General features: G+C 40.9%; 3 protein-coding genes across 26 annotated transcripts in view; all 3 read left to right on the forward strand.

The window, feature by feature from the left end:
- Positions 1–20715, forward strand: part of LOC146677678 (protocadherin gamma-C5-like) — a 285476-nt gene that overhangs the window by 129439 nt on the left and 135322 nt on the right. Inside the window, exon 1 of one of the 24 annotated variants that reach the window (XM_085424850.1) lies at positions 359–3055. The exons of 20 other annotated variants lie outside the window; for them this stretch is intronic. In XM_085424850.1, the coding sequence (XP_085280976.1) occupies positions 611–3055 (2445 nt within the window). In that variant the 5' untranslated portion in view covers positions 359–610. Of the gene's footprint in view, positions 1–358; positions 3056–17517; positions 20076–20715 lie in introns of those variants that run through there. 3 more of the 24 variants (XM_085424971.1, XM_085424858.1, XM_085424985.1) reach the window with 3 other exon arrangements.
- On the forward strand, positions 3993–6697 carry LOC146677694 (protocadherin gamma-A7-like). Its single transcript, XM_085383411.1, has 2 exons — positions 3993–4625; positions 5913–6697. The coding sequence occupies exons 1-2, from the start codon at positions 4250–4252 to the stop codon at positions 6695–6697; spliced, it is 1161 nt and encodes a 386-aa protein (XP_085239537.1). The 5' UTR covers positions 3993–4249.
- On the forward strand, positions 8499–16949 carry LOC146677695 (uncharacterized). Its single transcript, XM_085383412.1, has 2 exons — positions 8499–12413; positions 14055–16949. Exons 1-2 carry the CDS (start codon positions 9967–9969, stop codon positions 16531–16533), a joined length of 4926 nt encoding a protein of 1641 aa, XP_085239538.1. The 5' UTR covers positions 8499–9966; the 3' UTR covers positions 16534–16949.

The following is a 20715-nucleotide window of genomic DNA, read 5'->3' on the forward strand; positions in this document are numbered from 1 at the left end:
GCAACACTTCTATTTAATTTAATTTCCTTTTTCTTTGTTTTTCCTGTGTGAGTCACGGTAGTGTTGGTCTGGCGTTTAAAAATTCTGTTGAAACGGCGGTTTCTTTTAGGTCTGTCATTTCAAATTTTCTTAGTATTTTGTTGTTGTTGTTAACTATATATATTCTTACTTCATAAATGTCTTCATTAAGCAGAATGGTGACAATAAAAGAAATTAAACATGCCCCCCCCCCCACCACCACACACACACACACACACACACACACACACACACACACACACACACACACACACACACACTTAGAGTTATAACAGTTGTTCAATACTCATTTGTCAAATCTCGTATGATTTCCACCTTTTAGACTCTAAGGGACGCTGTTGGCCAGTAAAATATCTTACGTTGCCATTTAGTTCATCCCCCAGTAATCATGCAGTGAAGTGGGCGCTCTGTGTTTTGTCCATAGATCGTATGAACAAGGTCTCTCGGAGGTACATTTACCGCTTGAATTAAATGTAATGTGGACGCTGATATACCGGGAGCTTTTTTGTTTTCTAATTCCTAAGGAGATATATCTTTTTTTTAAATTTGGTTTTTCTTTTTTATCTGAGTGATGGCGACTGTAAGGCGTCAAACCCGCGTCCCATCAAAATGGGAATCATTTTATGGAGTACGACGTCACATAGGATTTCTTCTGTTGCTGCTTCTTGCTGTTAACATGGTAGGTGGTCAGATTTGGTATTCTATACCCGAGGAGATGAAGAAAGGCTCTGTTATCGGTAATGTGGCGCAGGATCTTGGCTTGGATCTGAAAAGGCTCAGCTCAGGGCGGGCCCGTATCGTGACCGGAGAAAACGTTCACTACACCGAGCTGCAGAAAGACAAAGGGACTCTGGTCGTCAATGAGAGAATAGACCGAGAGCAGCTTTGTGGGGACGTAACGCCGTGTAGTCTCAGCTTTGAGATGATTTTAGAAAACCCGATGGAACTACACAGAATAACTGTCGAGGTTTTGGATATAAATGATCACGCACCTGTCTTCCCAAACAAAGATAAACCCATCAGTTTTGAAATAAGCGAATCAGCTGCAGTTGAAGTACGTTTTCCTCTGCAGAGCGCGCAGGATCTAGATGTAGGCCAAAACGCTCTGAAAAATTATATTCTGTCCCCAAACGACAATTTTATATTGAAACAACATTCAAATCCAGATGGAAGAAAATATGTTGAAATGGTGCTCCAGAAACCTTTAGACAGAGAGCGACACCCGCATTTCTCTTTGAAATTAATCGCAGTTGATGGAGGAACACCGCAGAGATCTGGTACAGTAAATATAGATGTGACTGTGTTAGACGCCAACGACAATATTCCAGTTTTTAATCAATCAGTGTACAAAGCATCTGTGTTGGAAAACACGAAAACAGGGACTAGTATCATTACAGTAAATGCCACAGACGCAGACAGTGGATTAAATGGACACATTACATACAGTTTATCCGAAATGAAGGAAAGTGCAGCGGATACATTTAGAATTGATGAAAACACCGGAACAATTTATGTATCTGGTCAGATTGACTACGAGAAAGACAAAAAATACGAGTTGAGGGTAGAGGCAAAGGATCACGGTGGACTAACTGGGACAAGTAAAGTTATATTTGATGTTATTGATGTTAATGATAATGCTCCTATTATAAATGTATTGTCATTTTCTAGTCCCCTGTCAGAAGATTCCCGATCTGGTACAACAATTGCAATTTTGAATATAAAAGACGCAGATTCTGAGAGAAATGGACAAATTAAATGTTGGATTGATGGTAAACTTCCCTTTAAAATCGAATCATCTCTGACAAATTATTACAATTTGGTCTCAGATCAACACTTTGACAGAGAATCCGTCTCAGAATATAACATAACAATTACAGCCACCGATTTTGGGTCTCTCCCTCTGTCTAGTTCAACAAAATTGCATCTAAAAATCTCTGACGTCAACGACAACGCACCATTGTTTGATAAAAACAGCTATACTGCTTATATCACAGAGAATAACTCTCCTGGATTTTCCATATTTACTGTGAGTGCGCGGGACTGTGATTGGAATCAAAATGCTAGAATCTCATATCTTTTAGAGGACACACAGGTCAGTAGGAGTCCAGTTTCTACTTATGTGTCTTTAAACTCAGAAACTGGATTTCTTAACGCGGTTCGCACCTTTGATTATGAGCAAACCAAACAGTTTGAGTTAGTAATTAAAGCACAGGATGGAGGCTCTCCTCCACTCAGCAGCAACGTGACTGTGAAAATAATAGTTCAGGACCAGAACGACAACCCCCCTCAGGTTCTGTACCCAGTTCAGACTGGTGGCTCTCTGGTGGCTGAAATGGTGCCTCGTTCAGCAGATGTGGGCTATCTGGTGACTAAAGTGGTGGCTGTTGATGTGGACTCTGGACAGAATGCCTGGCTCTCCTATAAACTGCAGAAAGCCACAGACAGGGCGCTGTTTGAAGTGGGCTTACAGAATGGAGAAATCAGAACTATCCGCCAAGTCACTGATAAAGATGCCGTCAAACAAAGACTGACTGTTATAGTGGAGGACAACGGGCAGCCCTCTCGTTCAGCTACAGTCATTGTTAACGTGGCGGTGGCGGACAGCTTCCCTGAAGTGCTGTCGGAGTTCACTGAGTTGACCCACGACAAGGAGTACAATGACAACCTGACTTTTTACTTAGTCTTGGCTCTGGCTGTAGTTTCCTTCCTCTTCATCACGTGTTTAGTGGTTATTATATCAGTCAAAATCTACAGATGGAGACAGTCTCGCATCCTGTATCACTCCAACCTGCCTGTCATTCCATATTATCCACCACGTTACTCAGACACTTTGGGGACAGGGACTCTACCACATGTATATAATTACGAGGTGTGCAGGACGACTGACTCCAGAAAGAGTGACATGAAATATATGCAACCGATGAGTCAAAGTTTAGTGAGTGTGGATGGAGCTGTAGACGATGTACCGCAAGTGGACAAGCAACTGTCAGGCAACCGTTCCCAAATGTCTACTTTGGTGAGTGATAATCTAATCTTTTCGGTTCCATTTTCCTGAACTCAGCACTCACCTTTAACCTTCTAAGACCCGAACTCATTCATGGCATGCATGTTTAATTTCTCTTTGCTATTTGAGCTGATTGGGATCAAAGAATCATCTTTTTACGTCATGTAGTTTCTGAGAAAAATGATATCCACTTACGAGGACATTCGTTTTAAATTTCGATAGAACACTATAAAGTCATAATCGAGTAATGCTGCAAAACTCTTTATTTGGTGTCTGAACACAGCAGTATTTTTCCTGAGTACAAAAACAAACTGAGAAACAACAATTGTGCCCCTATGAGCAATATAGCTCACTGGAAGTGCTGTTAACAGTTGCAGGAAGATGTATGTCTGTAACAAAGTATGGATAAAGATATCTGACCCTTGTAGAGGAACATTTAGTATTGTGGTCTAGACAACCCAAAATGTGATGTTCACATATATAGACGCCAGGTCCTAGGAGGTTAAATGTTGGTGAAAGTTTATCAAAAGCAACTTAGTGTAGCTTTCTGCCTTTGTTCCCCCATAATATTCTCTGATTTCTAACTGATTTTTATATTTCTTTTAAACCACCATGAGCAACATCTTTATTGCACCTTTGTATTACTTTGATGTTCTACATTTTTGTGGTATTTATATCTCTGTTTGACTGCGCAGACTTTTTTTAACCTTTCTTTATTAAAGCGTACTCAAAATCTCATCTTTTTCAAGGTTTTGAATGTATTATACTTTCATCTATATATTCTGACTTATTAAATATAATAACAACATAATTGCACCAGTAGCAGTTCTACTCATTTATTATTTTTGCATTTAAGAATAATATAAGAATCATCATTTTAAGTTCACCTTATTATACATTTTTTTAAGTATTATTATTTGCAGAAGAATTTGCTTTGTATTACTCGGTGTTTACTGACTATGGACTGTAAGGGACGCTGTTGGTTAACTCACATATTTTGTAACCTATTATGTCAGGATCCTCTCCCTTTTCTCCCTGCTTCCAAAAGAAAGGGTGTTAACGTTCATTATATAGGTGGCAGTGGAATAGAATAGATGTCTTTCATTTTACATTGACTGAATGAAAAAAAAAAACTTTTAGGCTGTCTTTGCATATTCAGTTCTTTTTTCCCGAATAAGAATCGTACCAAGATCGATTTCTTTTAATATGGATTGTGGATATAAAACCTACGCCCTGTGTGTAAAATGGCGCTTTTCCTGCAAAGGCAATTGGCAGATTCTGTTCTTCATGTTTTGTATGATCCATGTGGTCACTGGACATATTCGATACTCTATCCCAGAGGAGATGAAGAAAGGCTCGCTCATCGGTAATGTAGCACAGGACCTTGGTTTGGATCTCAAAAGGCTCCGTTCGGGTCGGCCCCGTATCGTGACCGGCGACAGCATCCAGTACACCGAGCTGCAGACAGACAAAGGGATTTTAGTCGTCAAAGAGAGAATAGACCGAGAGCAGCTGTGTGGAGACACAACCCCGTGCAGTTTCAGCTTTGAAGTGATTTTAGAAAATCCTATGGAGCTACATCAAATCACAGTTGAAATAACGGATATAAACGACCATTCGCCAACCTTCAAACGAAACAGTATCAATTTTGAAATCAGCGAAATAGCCAGTACCGGCGCTCGTTTCCCTTTGACGATGGCAGAAGATCCAGACGTGGGTGTTAACGGACTTAGAGAATATTTTCTGACCGACAATGACAATTTTGTTCTTAAACAAAACTCGAATGCAGACGGGAAGAAATACGCAGAGATGGTGCTTCAGAAGCCGCTGGACAGGGAGACAAATCCTAGTCTGTCTCTAAAGCTAATAGCTGTAGATGGTGGGACTCCGCAGAGATCTGGTACAGTAAATATCGATATAACTGTTCTCGATGCAAATGATAATGCTCCAGTATTCAATCAATCTGTATATAAAGCCACAGTCATGGAAAATTCTCCCAGAGATACTTACGTTATCACTGTTAATGCCAGTGACGCAGATTTCGGATCAAACGCTATCGCAACTTATATTTTTTCAGATCTCAACAGTGGTCTCAGTGATGTGTTTATGATTGACGAAAAAACTGGTGTCATTTCAATAACAGGCTCTACTGATTATGAAAAAAACAAAAAATACGAACTTCGAATCGAGGCAAAAGATCAGGGAGGTTTGACAGATTCAAGCAAAGTGATAATTGAAGTAACTGATGTTAATGATAACGCTCCTATCATAAACGTTATGTCATTCACTAGTCCCGTGTCCGAGGACTCTCCTCCTGGTACCACTGTTGGCATCATAAATGTAAAAGATCTGGACTCGGGTGATAACGGACAAGTAAACTGTAGAATAGAACAAAACGCGCCTTTCAAAATTAAATCTAATTTAAGAAATTACTATACGTTAGTAACAGATACTGTATTAGATCGTGAAAGCGTTTCAGAATATAACATCACAGTTGTTGCGACAGATGCAGGAATACCTCCTCTTTCAACAAAAAGAACCTTTCACTTAAAGGTCTCTGACGTAAACGATAATGCTCCGGTATTTTCTCAAAGTGTTTACAAATCGTTTATCATAGAGAATAACTCTCCAGGCATTTCTGTTCTCACTCTCGGGGCTAAAGATCCAGATGAAAACCAAAACGCCCGGATATCTTATATACTGGAGAACACTAATATTGGTGGAGCTCCAGTTTCTGAATATGTTACAGTAAATGCAGAAAGCGGAGTCGTGCACGCAGTGCGCTCCTTTGATTATGAACAAATCAAACAGCTGGTTTTTATTGTCAAGGCGCAAGATGGAGGCTCCCCTCCTCTCAGTAACAATGTGACTGTGAAACTGATAGTTCAGGACCAGAACGACAACCCCCCTCAAGTTCTGTATCCAGTCCAGACTGGTGGCTCTCTGGTGGCTGAAATGGTGCCTCGTTCAGCAGATGTGGGCTATCTGGTGACTAAAGTGGTGGCTGTTGATGTGGACTCTGGACAGAATGCCTGGCTCTCCTACAAACTGCAGAAAGCCACAGACAGGGCGCTGTTTGAAGTGGGCTTACAGAATGGAGAAATCAGAACTATCCGCCAAGTCACTGATAAAGATGCTGTCAAGCAAAGACTGACTGTTATAGTGGAGGACAACGGACAGCCCTCTCGTTCAGCTACAGTCATTGTTAACGTGGCGGTGGCGGACAGCTTCCCTGAAGTGCTGTCGGAGTTCACTGAGTTGACCCACGACAAGGACTACAATGACAACCTGACTTTTTACTTAGTCTTGGCTCTGGCTGTAGTTTCCTTCCTCTTCATCACGTGTTTAGTGGTTATTATATCAGTCAAAATCTACAGGTGGAGACAGTCTCGCATCCTGTATCACTCCAACCTGCCTGTCATTCCATATTATCCACCACGTTACTCAGACACTTTGGGGACAGGGACTCTGCCACATGTGTACAATTACGAGGTGTGCAGGACGACTGACTCCAGAAAGAGTGACTGTAAGTTCGGCAGAGCTGGTAGTCAGAACGTGCTGATAATGGACCCCAGTGCTACAGGAACGATGCAGCGGATACAGAGTGAAAAGAGCATCCTGGATGAACCAGACTCTCCTCTAGAGGTCAGTTAGATGATATTTGTATATCTATTCTCGTTCTTTACTTAATTACTCTGATGCAAAGCTCCCCAGCATTATACATTTCTCAGCACCAAGGACAGCGTCTCAGTTTTCCTCTGCATATACAGTGGGGCAAAAAAGTATTTAGTCAGCCACCGATTGTGCAAGTTCCCCCACTTAAAATGATGACAGAGGTCAGTAATTTGCACCAGAGGTACACTTCAACTGTGAGAGACAGAATGTGAAAAAAAAAATCCATGAATCCACATGGTAGGATTTGTAAAGAATTTATTCGTAAATCAGGGTGGAAAATAAGTATTTGGTCACCTCAAACAAGGAAAATCTCTGGCTCTCACAGACCTGTAACGTCTTCTGTAAGAAGCTTTTCTGTCCCCCACTCGTTACCTGTATGAATGGCACCTGTTTGAACTCATCATCTGTATAAAAGACACCTGTCCACAGCCTCAAACAGTCAGACTCCAAACTCCGCCATGGCCAAGACCAAAGAGCTTTCGAAGGACACCAGGAAAAGTATTGTAGACCTGCACCAGACTGGGAAGGGTGAATCTACAATAGGCAAGCAGCTTGGTGTGAAGAAATCAACTGTGGGAGCAATCATCAGAAAATGGAAGACATACAAGACCACTGATAATCTCCCTCGATCTGGGGCTCCACGCACGATCTCATCCCGTGGGGTCAAAATGATCATGAGAACGGTGAGCAAAGATCCCAGAACCACACGGGGGGACCTGGTGAATGACCTGCAGAGAGCTGGGACCAAAGTAACAAAGGTCACCATCAGTAACACACTACAACGGCAGGGAATCAAATCCCGCAGTGCCAGACGTGTTCCGCTGCTGAAGCCAGTGCATGTCCAGGCCCGTCTGAAGTTTGCCAGAGAGCACATGGATGATACAGCAGAGGATTGGGAGAATGTCATGTGGTCAGATGAAACCAAAGTAGAACTTTTTGGTATAAACTCAACTCGTCGTGTTTGGAGGAAGAAGAATACTGAGTTGCATCCCAAGAACACCATACCTACTGTGAAGCATGGGGGTGGAAACATCATGCTATGGGGCTGTTTTTCTGCCAAGGGGACAGGACGACTGATCCGTGTTAAGGACAGAATGAATGGGGCCATGTATCGTGAGATTTTGAGCCAAAACCTCCTTCCATCAGTGAGAACTTTGAAGATGAAACGAGGCTGGGTCTTCCAACATGACAATGATCCAAAACACACCGCCCGGGCAACAAAGGAGTGGCTCCGTAAGAAGCATTTGAAAGTCCTGGAGTGGCCTAGCCAGTCTCCAGACCTCAACCCCATAGAAAATCTGTGGCGGGAGTTGAAAGTCCGTGTTGCTCGGCGACAGCCCCAAAACATCACTGCTCTCGAGAAGATCTGCATGGAGGAATGGGCCAAAATACCAGCTACTGTGTGTGCAAACCTGGTAAAGACCTATAGTAAACGTTTGACCTCTGTTATTGCCAACAAAGGTTATGTTACAAAGTATTGAGTTGTATTTTTGTTATTGACCAAATACTTATTTTCCACCCTGATTTACGAATAAATTCTTTACAAATCCTACCATGTGGATTCATGGATTTTTTTTTCACATTCTGTCTCTCACAGTTGAAGTGTACCTCTGGTGCAAATTACTGACCTCTGTCATCATTTTAGGTGGGGGAACTTGCACAATCGGTGGCTGACTAAATACTTTTTTGCCCCACTGTAGGTAGGCCTACAAAGCTTTTGTAAAAGGTCTTACATGGTTACTTTTTAAAGGAATGTTTTCTTATAAAGTGACTGATAGTTTCCAGTTGTTTTCTATATCCAAATGTCTTTGTTTATAGAGTATTGATGATCACACGCCATGTTTTTGTGCAATGTTTCCTGGCAGTGTTTTACTTGCTTACCATTCGCTTGCCATAGTTATGAAGATATTTCAAGGGGACCCTGGAAAGGTAAAATATTAACAAAAGTAGAAAGACGGTATGTGTTTCTTAAAAGCATTCTTTCTCTCTTGTGGAGTCCATATGCTCATCCAATGTCTATTCAATTACTCGACTCTTTCATACCCACTTATGTTATAGTGCTTATGCTTTCGATGCTGCCTGAGTCACCGTAAGACTTTGCATTCACTGGATTATGTCAGAATCAGATAATCACTACATTAGGACTTATACATCTATAGTTTACTCTAAGGCAACACTTCTATTTAATTTAATTTTCTTTTGTTTTGTTTGTGTTCTTCTTTCCTGTCCGAGTCCCGGTATTCTTGGTCTGGACTCTGCCGTTTAAAAATTCTGTTGAAACTGCGGTTTCTGTTAGGTCGTTCGTTTCAAATTCTCTTAGCATTTTGTAGTTGTTGTTGTTTTTATCTATCTATATTCCTACTTGAAAAAGGTCTTCATTAAGCAGAATGTTGACAATATGAGAAATTAAATATTACCCCCCACAGTCAGTGATATGTTTTGGCGGTTTACGTTTCTCGTATTTAGTTAGTTCGCATTCATGTTTTTCCGACCCTGTCCTACTTTTTATGAAATATGCGAAATGTTAAGTGTGTAGCTGTAGCAGTACATCCATACCTGAACACAGTGACGTATTTCCTGAATCAACTTATGTGAGGTGACTTATTCGAGATGGTTGGAACACTAGTACCAATATTACTTGCATTTGTAATTAAAACATCGTCTTTATGTGAGTTTTCACCGTCAGCTGGCTTTGCCAACCTTAAATGTCGTGCCTTTTAGCTTTACAGCTCTTTTTACTGTTGTACTTTTGTGTTTTCATGGAGTGTGTTCTGTTTTGACAATGCATATTCAAATGTAATTCATATAGTATTTTAATATACATTTTTGGGAACCTTTGTTATAATTATTATTATTAGAAGTAGTAGTAGTAGTAGTAGCGGAAGTATTTTTCTGAACACCTGTTGTAGCAGAACATCTTGGACATATTTGTATTTTTTTGATTGCACTAAATGTCTCATGACATTGCCAAAGAAAGAAAGAAAGCGCACGGTGTTACTGATTGTGGACTCTAAGGGACGCTGTTGGTCAATATAACATTTTTTTCTAAAACACTATGACACAATCTCCTCCCTTACCGCCGTTGCTCGTCAAGAAAAGCCGATATTATTCATTATATGGGCTCACAATCGAAGAAAACGCACATCTCCTTCTTTATATCTAAAAGATAGAATACAGTAGTTTATCATTGGTGATATATTAACTTTAGAACCCAGAATAAGTGAAGCGATTTACAATTTCCTTTAACTATGGATTGTGGATTAAAAGGATACACCCGGTGTATAAAATGGCGCTTTGGCTGTGGACGCAATTGGCATTTCTTCTTGCTCATTTTTTGTCTGATTCATATGGTCACTGGACATATTCGATACTCTATCCCAGAGGAGATGAAGAAAGGCTCGCTCATCGGTAATGTAGCACAGGACCTCGGCTTGAATCTCAAAAGGCTCCGTTTGGGTCGGGCCCGTATCGTGACCGGCGACAGCATCCAGTACACCGAGCTGCAGACAGACAAAGGGATTTTAGTCGTCAAAGAGAGAATAGACCGAGAGCAGCTGTGTGGAGACACAACCCCGTGCAGTTTCAGCTTTGAGGTAATTTTAGAAAATCCTATGGAGCTACATCAAATCACAGTTGAAATAACGGATATAAACGACCATTCGCCAACCTTCAAACGAAACAGTATCAATTTTGAAATCAGCGAATCAGCCAGTGCTGGTGCTCGATTTTCTTTAACCAGTGCAGAAGATCCAGACGTGGGTGTTAACGGACTTAGAGAATATTTTCTGGCCGAGAATGACAATTTTGTTCTTAAACAAAACTCGAATGCAGACGGGAAGAAATACGCAGAGATGGTGCTTCAGAAGCCGCTGGACAGGGAGACAAATCCTAATCTGTCTCTAAAGCTAATAGCTGTAGATGGTGGGACTCCGCAGAGATCTGGCACCGTAAATATCGATATAACTGTTCTCGATGTAAATGATAATGCTCCAGTATTCAATCAATCTGTATATAAAGCCACAGTCATGGAAAATTCTCCCCGAGATACTTACGTTACCACTGTTAATGCCAGTGACGCAGATTTCGGGTCAAATAGCATTGTGACTTATTATTTTTCAGATCTCAACAGTGGTCTCAGTGATGTGTTTATGATTGACGAAAAACATGGTATAATTTCAATAACAGGCTTTATTGATTATGAAAAGGACAAAAAGTACGAACTTCGAATCGACGCCAGAGATCAGGGAGGTTTAACAGACTCAAGCAAAGTGATAATTGAAGTAACTGACGTTAATGATAACGCTCCTATCATAAACGTTATGTCATTCACTAGTCCCGTGTCCGAGGACTCTCCTCCTGGTACCACTATTGGCATCATAAATGTAAAAGATCTGGACTCGGGTGATAACGGACAAGTAAACTGTAGAATAGAACAAAACGCGCCTTTCAAAATTAAATCTAATTTAAGAAATTACTATACGTTGGTAACAGATACTGTATTAGATCGTGAAAGCGTTTCAGAATATAACATCACAGTTGTTGCGACAGATGCAGGAATACCTCCTCTTTCAACAAAAAGAACATTTCATTTAAAGGTCTCTGACGTGAACGATAATGCTCCAGTATTTTCTCAAAGTGTTTACAATACGTTTATCATAGAGAATAACTCTCCAGGCATTTCTGTTCTCACTCTCGGGGCTAAAGATCCCGATGAAAACCAAAACGCCCGGATATCTTATATACTGGAGAACACTAATATTGGTGGAGCTCCAGTTTCTGAATATGTTTCAGTAAATGCAGAAAGCGGAGTCGTGCACGCTGTGCGCTCCTTTGATTATGAGCAAATCAAACAGCTGGTTTTTGTTGTGAAGGCGCAAGATGGAGGCTCACCTCCTCTCAGTAACAATGTGACTGTGAAACTGATAGTTCAGGACCAGAATGACAACCCCCCTCAGGTTCTGTACCCAGTTCAGACTGGTGGCTCTCTGGTGGCTGAAATGGTGCCTCGTTCAGCAGATGTGGGCTATCTGGTGACTAAAGTGGTGGCTGTTGATGTGGACTCTGGACAGAATGCCTGGCTCTCCTATAAACTGCAGAAAGCCACAGACAGGGCGCTGTTTGAAGTGGGCTTACAGAATGGAGAAATCAGAACTATCCGCCAAGTCACTGATAAAGATGCTGTCAAGCAAAGACTGACTGTTATAGTGGAGGACAACGGGCAGCCCTCTCGTTCAGCTACAGTCATTGTTAACGTGGCGGTGGCGGACAGCTTCCCTGAAGTGCTGTCGGAGTTCACTGAGTTGACCCACGACAAGGAGTACAATGACAACCTGACTTTCTACTTAGTCTTGGCTCTGGCTGTAGTTTCCTTCCTCTTCATCACGTGTTTAGTGGTTATCATATCAGTCAAAATCTACAGGTGGAGACAGTCTCGCATCCTGTATCACTCCAACCTGCCTGTCATTCCATATTATCCACCACGTTACTCGGACACTTTGGGGACAGGGACTCTGCCACATGTGTACAATTACGAGGTGTGCAGGACGACTGACTCCAGAAAGAGTGACTGTAAGTTCGGCAGAGCTGGTAGTCAGAACGTGCTGATAATGGACCCCAGTTCTACAGGAACGATGCAGCGGATACAGAGTGAAAAGAGCATCCTGGATGAACCAGACTCTCCTCTAGAGGTCAGTTAGAGGATATTTGTATATCTATTCTCGTTCTTTACTTAATTACTCTGATGCAAAGCTCCCCAGCATTATACATTTCTCAGCACCAAGGACAGCGTCTCAGTTTTCCTCTGCATATAGGTAGGCCTACAAAGCTTTTGTAAAAGGTCTTACATGGTTACTTTTTAAAGGAATGTTTTCTTATAAAGTGACTGATAGTTTCCAGTTGTTTTCTATATCCAAATGTCTTTGTTTATAGAGTATTGATGATCACACGCCATGTTTTTGTGCAATGTTTCCTGGCAGTGTTTTACTTGCTTACCATTCGCTTGCCATAGTTATGAAGATATTTCAAGGGGACCCTGGAAAGGTAAAATATTAACAAAAGTAGAAAGACGGTATGTGTTTCTTAAAAGCATTCTTTCTCTCTTGTGGAGTCCATATGCTCATCCAATGTCTATTCAATTACTCGACTCTTTCATACCCACTTATGTTATAGTGCTTATGCTTTCGATGCTGCCTGAGTCACCGTAAGACTTTGCATTCACTGGATTATGTCAGAATCAGATAATCACTACATTAGGACTTATACATCTATAGTTTACTCTAAGGCAACACTTCTATTTAATTTAATTTTCTTTTGTTTTGTTTGTGTTCTTCTTTCCTGTCCGAGTCCCGGTATTCTTGGTCTGGACTCTGCCGTTTAAAAATTCTGTTGAAACTGCGGTTTCTGTTAGGTCGTTCGTTTCAAATTCTCTTAGCATTTTGTAGTTGTTGTTGTTTTTATCTATCTATATTCCTACTTGAAAAAGGTCTTCATTAAGCAGAATGTTGACAATATGAGAAATTAAATATTACCCCCCACAGTCAGTGATATGTTTTGGCGGTTTACGTTTCTCGTATTTAGTTAGTTCGCATTCATGTTTTTCCGACCCTGTCCTACTTTTTATGAAATATGCGAAATGTTAAGTGTGTAGCTGTAGCAGTACATCCATACCTGAACACAGTGACGTATTTCCTGAATCAACTTATGTGAGGTGACTTATTCGAGATGGTTGGAACACTAGTACCAATATTACTTGCATTTGTAATTAAAACATCGTCTTTATGTGAGTTTTCACCGTCAGCTGGCTTTGCCAACCTTAAATGTCGTGCCTTTTAGCTTTACAGCTCTTTTTACTGTTGTACTTTTGTGTTTTCATGGAGTGTGTTCTGTTTTGACAATGCATATTCAAATGTAATTCATATAGTATTTTAATATACATTTTTGGGAACCTTTGTTATAATTATTATTATTAGAAGTAGTAGTAGTAGTAGTAGCGGAAGTATTTTTCTGAACACCTGTTGTAGCAGAACATCTTGGACATATTTGTATTTTTTTGATTGCACTAAATGTCTCATGACATTGCCAAAGAAAGAAAGAAAGCGCACGGTGTTACTGATTGTGGACTCTAAGGGACGCTGTTGGTCAATATAACATTTTTTTCTAAAACACTATGACACAATCTCCTCCCTTACCGCCGTTGCTCGTCAAGAAAAGCCGATATTATTCATTATATGGGCTCACAATCGAAGAAAACGCACATCTCCTTCTTTATATCTAAAAGATAGAATACAGTAGTTTATCATTGGTGATATATTAACTTTAGAACCCAGAATAAGTGAAGCGATTTACAATTTCCTTTAACTATGGATTGTGGATTAAAAGGATACACCCGGTGTATAAAATGGCGCTTTGGCTGTGGACGCAATTGGCATTTCTTCTTGCTCATTTTTTGTCTGATTCATATGGTCACTGGACATATTCGATACTCTATCCCAGAGGAGATGAAGAAAGGCTCGCTCATCGGTAATGTAGCACAGGACCTCGGCTTGAATCTCAAAAGGCTCCGTTTGGGTCGGGCCCGTATCGTGACCGGCGACAGCATCCAGTACACCGAGCTGCAGACAGACAAAGGGATTTTAGTCGTCAAAGAGAGAATAGACCGAGAGCAGCTGTGTGGAGACACAACCCCGTGCAGTTTCAGCTTTGAAGTGATTTTAGAAAATCCTATGGAGCTACATCAAATCACAGTTGAAATAACGGATATAAACGACCATTCGCCAACCTTCAAACGAAAGAGCATCAATTTCGAAATCAGCGAAATAGCCAGTGCTGGAGCTCGATTTTCTTTAACCAGTGCAGAAGATCCAGACGTGGGTGTTAACGGACTTAGAGAATATTTTCTGACCGACAATGACAATTTTATTCTTAAACAAAACTCGAATGCAGACGGGAAGAAATACGCAGAGATGGTGCTTCAGAAGCCGCTGGACAGGGAGACAAATCCTAATCTGTCTCTAAAGCTAATAGCTGTAGATGGTGGGACTCCGCAGAGATCTGGTACAGTAAATATCGATATAACTGTTCTCGATGCAAATGATAATGCTCCAGTATTCAATCAATCTGTATATAAAGCCACAGTCATGGAAAATTCTCCCCGAGATACTTACGTTACCACTGTTAATGCCAGTGACGCAGATTTCGGGTCAAATAGCATTGTGACTTATTATTTTTCAGATCTCAACAGTGGTCTCAGTGATGTGTTTATGATTGACGAAAAAAATGGTATAATTTCAATAACAGGCTTTATTGATTATGAAAAAGACAAAAAGTACGAACTTCGAATCGACGCCAGAGATCAGGGAGGTTTAACAGATTCCAGCAAAGTGATAATTGAAGTAACTGATGTTAATGATAACGCTCCTATCATAAACGTTATGTCATTCACTAGTCCCGTGTCCGAGGACTCTCCTCCTGGTACCACTATTGGCATCATAAATGTAAAAGATCTGGACTCGGGTGATAACGGACAAGTAAACTGTAGAATAGAACAAAACGCGCCTTTCAAAATTAAATCTAATTTAAGAAATTACTATACGTTGGTAACAGATACTGTATTAGATCGTGAAAGCGTTTCAGAATATAACATCACAGTTGTTGCGACAGATGCAGGAATACCTCCTCTTTCAACAAAAAGAACCTTTCATTTAAAGGTCTCTGACGTGAACGATAATGCTCCAGTATTTTCTCAAAGTGTTTACAATACGTTTATCATAGAGAATAACTCTCCGGGCATTTCTGTTCTCACTCTCGGGGCTAAAGATCCCGATGAAAACCAAAACGCCCGGATATCTTATATACTGGAGAACACTAATATTGGTGGAGCTCCAGTTTCTGAATATGTTTCAGTAAATGCAGAAAGCGGAGTCGTGCACGCTGTGCGCTCCTTTGATTATGAACAAATCAAACAGCTGGTTTTTGTTGTGAAAGCGCAGGATGGAGGCTCTCCTCCTCTCAGTAACAATGTGACTGTGAAACTGATAGTTCAGGACCAGAACGACAACCCCCCTCAGGTTCTGTACCCAGTCCAGACTGGTGGCTCTCTGGTGGCTGAAATGGTTCCTCGTTCAGCAGATGTGGGCTATCTGGTGACTAAAGTGGTGGCTGTTGATGTGGACTCTGGACAGAATGCCTGGCTCTCCTATAAACTGCAGAAAGCCACAGACAGGGCGCTGTTTGAAGTGGGCTTACAGAATGGAGAAATCAGAACTATCCGCCAAGTCACTGATAAAGATGCTGTCAAACAAAGACTGACTGTTATAGTGGAGGACAACGGGCAGCCCTCTCGTTCAGCTACAGTCATTGTTAACGTGGCGGTGGCGGACAGCTTCCCTGAAGTGCTGTCGGAGTTCACTGAGTTGACCCACGACAAGGAGTACAATGACAATCTGACTTTTTACTTAGTCTTGGCTCTGGCTGTAGTTTCCTTCCTCTTCATCACGTGTTTAGTGGTTATTATATCAGTCAAAATCTACAGGTGGAGACAGTCTCGCATCCTGTATCACTCCAACCTGCCTGTCATTCCATATTATCCACCACGTTACTCAGACACTTTGGGGACAGGGACTCTGCCACATGTGTACAATTACGAGGTGTGCAGGACGACTGACTCCAGAAAGAGTGACTGTAAGTTCGGCAGAGCTGGTAGTCAGAACGTGCTGATAATGGACCCCAGTGCTACAGGAACGATGCAGCGGATACAGAGTGAAAAGAGCATCCTGGATGAACCAGACTCTCCTCCAGAGGTTAGTTTTTCCGTATAACGTATATGTTTTTTTTCAAAAATATATACTTTTTTCCCTATATTGCAGTATCAAATAACTTCCAGCACCATGGACAGCGCCTATGTTTTCGTAATGTACCCACGATTATAATTTCCCTATCACATCCTCTGAAGTAATCACTCGCCTGGTCGTATGTTTCTTTCAATTATATGGATAAATCCATGGTCAGTTTTTTCGTTCATACCCCCAGACAGAGTTGGTCCGCATTCCTTTTTTTTCCCTTTTATCATTATCACTGTTATTATTTGTTGTCCAGGCTGTGTTGGTGTTCTTGACACGGAAATGAGCAGTTCTACAAACGTTTGCTATCACAAAATATTAGTCTAAAGCAGAACCCAGTCATATACTCATATCTTAATAATTTCCTTCTTTTTTTAATTTTACGTATTTCCAAATGCTTCATCTCATTTCATACGAAAGTTCTCATCAGACCTTACAACAACCGAATTAGTCAATCATCTTATGTATGTGATTTCATTGTACCGGTGCATAATTGTATATTTCCCTTAAAAGTAGCTTTTTCTTATGAATCAGGTAATATTTTTATTTTATTTAAATAATGAGCGGCACAGTTTTTTGAGCAGATGTTTGATTAAAAAAACATTTTCAATTGAATCTGGATAGATTTTAATTCCCTTTCTGTGAAATGTGTTAAAACATTGATGCTGAAGTTAAAGTATTTCAGTCAGTCGATAGTATTGTCTTTTTCAACTCGTTTCATATTAATCTCCATACTAGATAAAATGCATTCATTTCCGGTTTAACAATTGTTATTTTTAGTTTTATTCAAGCCTCATGAGATTTTTCACATTTTCGACTCTAAGCGACGCTGTTGGCCAGTAAGATGATTTTTTTTTTTTTTTTTTTTTTTGCGTTACGTTCTCATTCAGTCCATCCTCTCGGTGATCATGACGTGAGGAAGGCTCTCCGTGTGTTGTCCAGTGCGGATTCACAGACTTTCATTTGAAGCATTTACAGCTTGAGGACAGTTGTAAATGTAACGCCGGCGCTTATATATTGGGACGTTTTCTACTACATACAAAGGAAAAAGCTTCCATCCTTTGATTATTTCCATCGGAGTGATGGCGACATTAAGATCTCTGACCTGCATTTCTTCAGAATGCCGATTATTTTATGAACTGCGACGTCGCATAGAACTCCTTCTGTTGCTGCTTCTTGCGGTTAACATGGTAGGTGGTCAAATTCGGTATTCTATACCCGAGGAGATGAAGAAAGGCTCTGCTATCGGTAATGTGGCGCAGGATCTTGGCTTGGATCTGAAAAGGCTCCGCTCAGGGCGGGCCCGTATCGTGACCGGAGAAAACGTTCACTACACCGAGCTGCAGACAGACAAAGGGATTCTGGTCGTGAATGAGAGAATAGACCGAGAGCAGCTTTGTGGGGACGTAACGCCGTGTAGTTTCAGCTTTGAACTGATATTAGAAAATCCGATGGAACTGCACCCCATAACAATAGAAGTCTTAGATGTTAATGATCATTCTCCGATATTCAAGAAAGCAAATATTATGCTAGACATTAGCGAGTCCGCAAATCTCGGTGCCCGATTTGTGTTAGATAGTGCAGAGGATCCTGATGTTGGAGTAAATGGACTTCAAAATTATGTTTTAACCTCGAACGACAACTTTGTTTTAAAACAGCATGTGAATCCAGACGGGAGTAAATATGCAGAGATGGTGCTTCAGAGGCAGTTGGACCGAGAGAAGGTACCACATCTATCTTTGGAGCTTATAGCAATCGATGGTGGAAATCCTCAGAGATCTGGCACCGTAAATATAGACATTAATGTTTTAGATGTAAATGACAACGCTCCCGTTTTCAAACAGTCTGTTTATAAGGCGACGGTGATAGAAAATGCAGCAAAAGGTACTAATATTGTCACGGTGAATGCTACAGACGCAGATAGTGGATCAAATGGTTATGTCACATATTCAATTTCAAACGTGAAGAGCAATATAGCTGATTTATTGTCCATAGATCAGTTCTCTGGTTCGCTGTTTGTCTCAGGCCTCATAGATTTCGAAAAGGATAAAAAATATGAACTCAGGATAGATGCAAAAGATCAGGGTGGACTAACAGATTCAAGCAAAGTGATAATTGAAGTAACTGATGTTAATGATAACGACCCTATCATAAGCATTATGTCATTCACTAGTCCCGTGTCCGAGGACTCTCCTCCTGGTACCACTATTGGCATCATAAATGTAAAAGATCTGGACTCGGGTGATAACGGACAAGTAAACTGTAGAATAGAACAAAACGCGCCTTTCAAAATTAAATCTAATTTAAGAAATTACTATACGTTGGTAACAGATACTGTATTAGATCGTGAAAGCGTTTCAGAATATAACATCACAGTTGTTGCGACAGATGCAGGAATACCTCCTCTTTCAACAAAAAGAACCTTTCATTTAAAGGTCTCTGACGTGAACGATAACTCTCCAGTATTTTCTCAAAGTGTTTATAGTGCGTTTATTACAGAAAATAACTCACCCGGCGTTTCTCTTCTTACTGTGGGAGCAAAAGATCCCGATGAAAACCAAAACGCCCGGATATCTTATATACTGGAGAACACTAATATTGGTGGAACTCCAGTTTCTGAATATGTTTCAGTAAATGCAGAAAGCGGAGTCGTGCACGCTGTGCGCTCCTTTGATTATGAACAAATCAAACAGCTGTTTTTTGTTGTGAAAGCGCAGGATGGAGGCTCTCCTCCACTCAGTAACAATGTGACTGTGAAATTAATAGTTCAGGACCAGAACGACAACCCCCCTCAGGTTCTGTACCCAGTCCAGACTGGTGGCTCTCTGGTGGCTGAAATGGTTCCTCGTTCAGCAGATGTGGGCTATCTGGTGACTAAAGTGGTGGCTGTTGATGTGGACTCTGGACAGAATGCCTGGCTCTCCTATAAACTGCAGAAAGCCACAGACAGGGCGCTGTTTGAAGTGGGCTTACAGAATGGAGAAATCAGAACTATCCGCCAAGTCACTGATAAAGATGCTGTCAAACAAAGACTGACTGTTATAGTGGAGGACAACGGGCAGCCCTCTCGTTCAGCTACAGTCGTTGTTAACGTGGCGGTGGCGGACAGCTTCCCTGAAGTGCTGTCGGAGTTCACTGAGTTGACCCACGACAAGGAGTACAATGACAACCTGACTTTTTACTTAGTCTTGGCTCTGGCTGTAGTTTCCTTCCTCTTCATCACGTGTTTAGTGGTTATTATATCAGTCAAAATCTACAGGTGGAGACAGTCTCGCATCCTGTATCACTCCAACCTGCCTGTCATTCCATATTATCCACCACGTTACTCAGACACTTTGGGGACAGGGACTCTTCCACATGTGTACAACTACGAGGTGTGCAGGACAACTGACTCCAGAAAAAGTGACATGAAATATATGCAACCGATGAGTCAAAGTTTAGTGAGTGTGGATGGATGTGGAGACGTTGTACCGCAAGTGGATAAGCAACGGTCAGGCAACTTTTCCCAAATGTCTACTTTGGTGAGTGATACTTCAATCAAGTAATCTCTGGCCCTCTCTCTCTCTCTCTCGCTCCCGCTCTGTCTTATCCTCTTCTTATTTAACCCCCCCTCCCCCGCTTCTTTTTTTAAATTTTGCTCCTGAACGTCACATTCCTTTACTGTCTTTCACTCGCCTTTAGTGTTGCTGTCCCTTGTGCTGAAACGGTCGGTGGTCAGTTTTGAAATTTGTTTCGAAAGGGGAGCATTTAAAAATACATAAAGTTTTGCAACTTTAATACTCTATGAAATAAAATAATAAACTTCATATCTTTATTACAATCAACTGTGGTACAATAAGAAATGAGGCAACACTTCAACTTTCGTTATAAAATGAAAAAAATATAAAAAAAATAATATCTGACGCTCAGTAGAAAACAGAAATAGCACAGCTCACTTCCTGTGCTGAACACAGCTACCATTAAATAGAAGTGATTACATATTTAGTTCCATTTAGTTTTAGTCATTTAAATTTCTTATGACATATCAGCAGTGATCTAAAAAATATAGCTGAACTGAAATAAAAAAAGACTTGCAAAATGATTCTGTGGCGCACAATATTGTTAATGTAAGAGCACAGGCTTTATTGATATTGCTAAATAATACGGGGTGTATTATTCTTT

This window comes from Rhamphochromis longiceps, linkage group LG2 (assembly GCF_057381845.1).
Source record: "Rhamphochromis longiceps isolate RC_006_pf linkage group LG2, R_longiceps_female_GT1.1, whole genome shotgun sequence".
In the NCBI taxonomy this organism is placed as follows: domain Eukaryota; kingdom Metazoa; phylum Chordata; class Actinopteri; order Cichliformes; family Cichlidae; genus Rhamphochromis; species Rhamphochromis longiceps.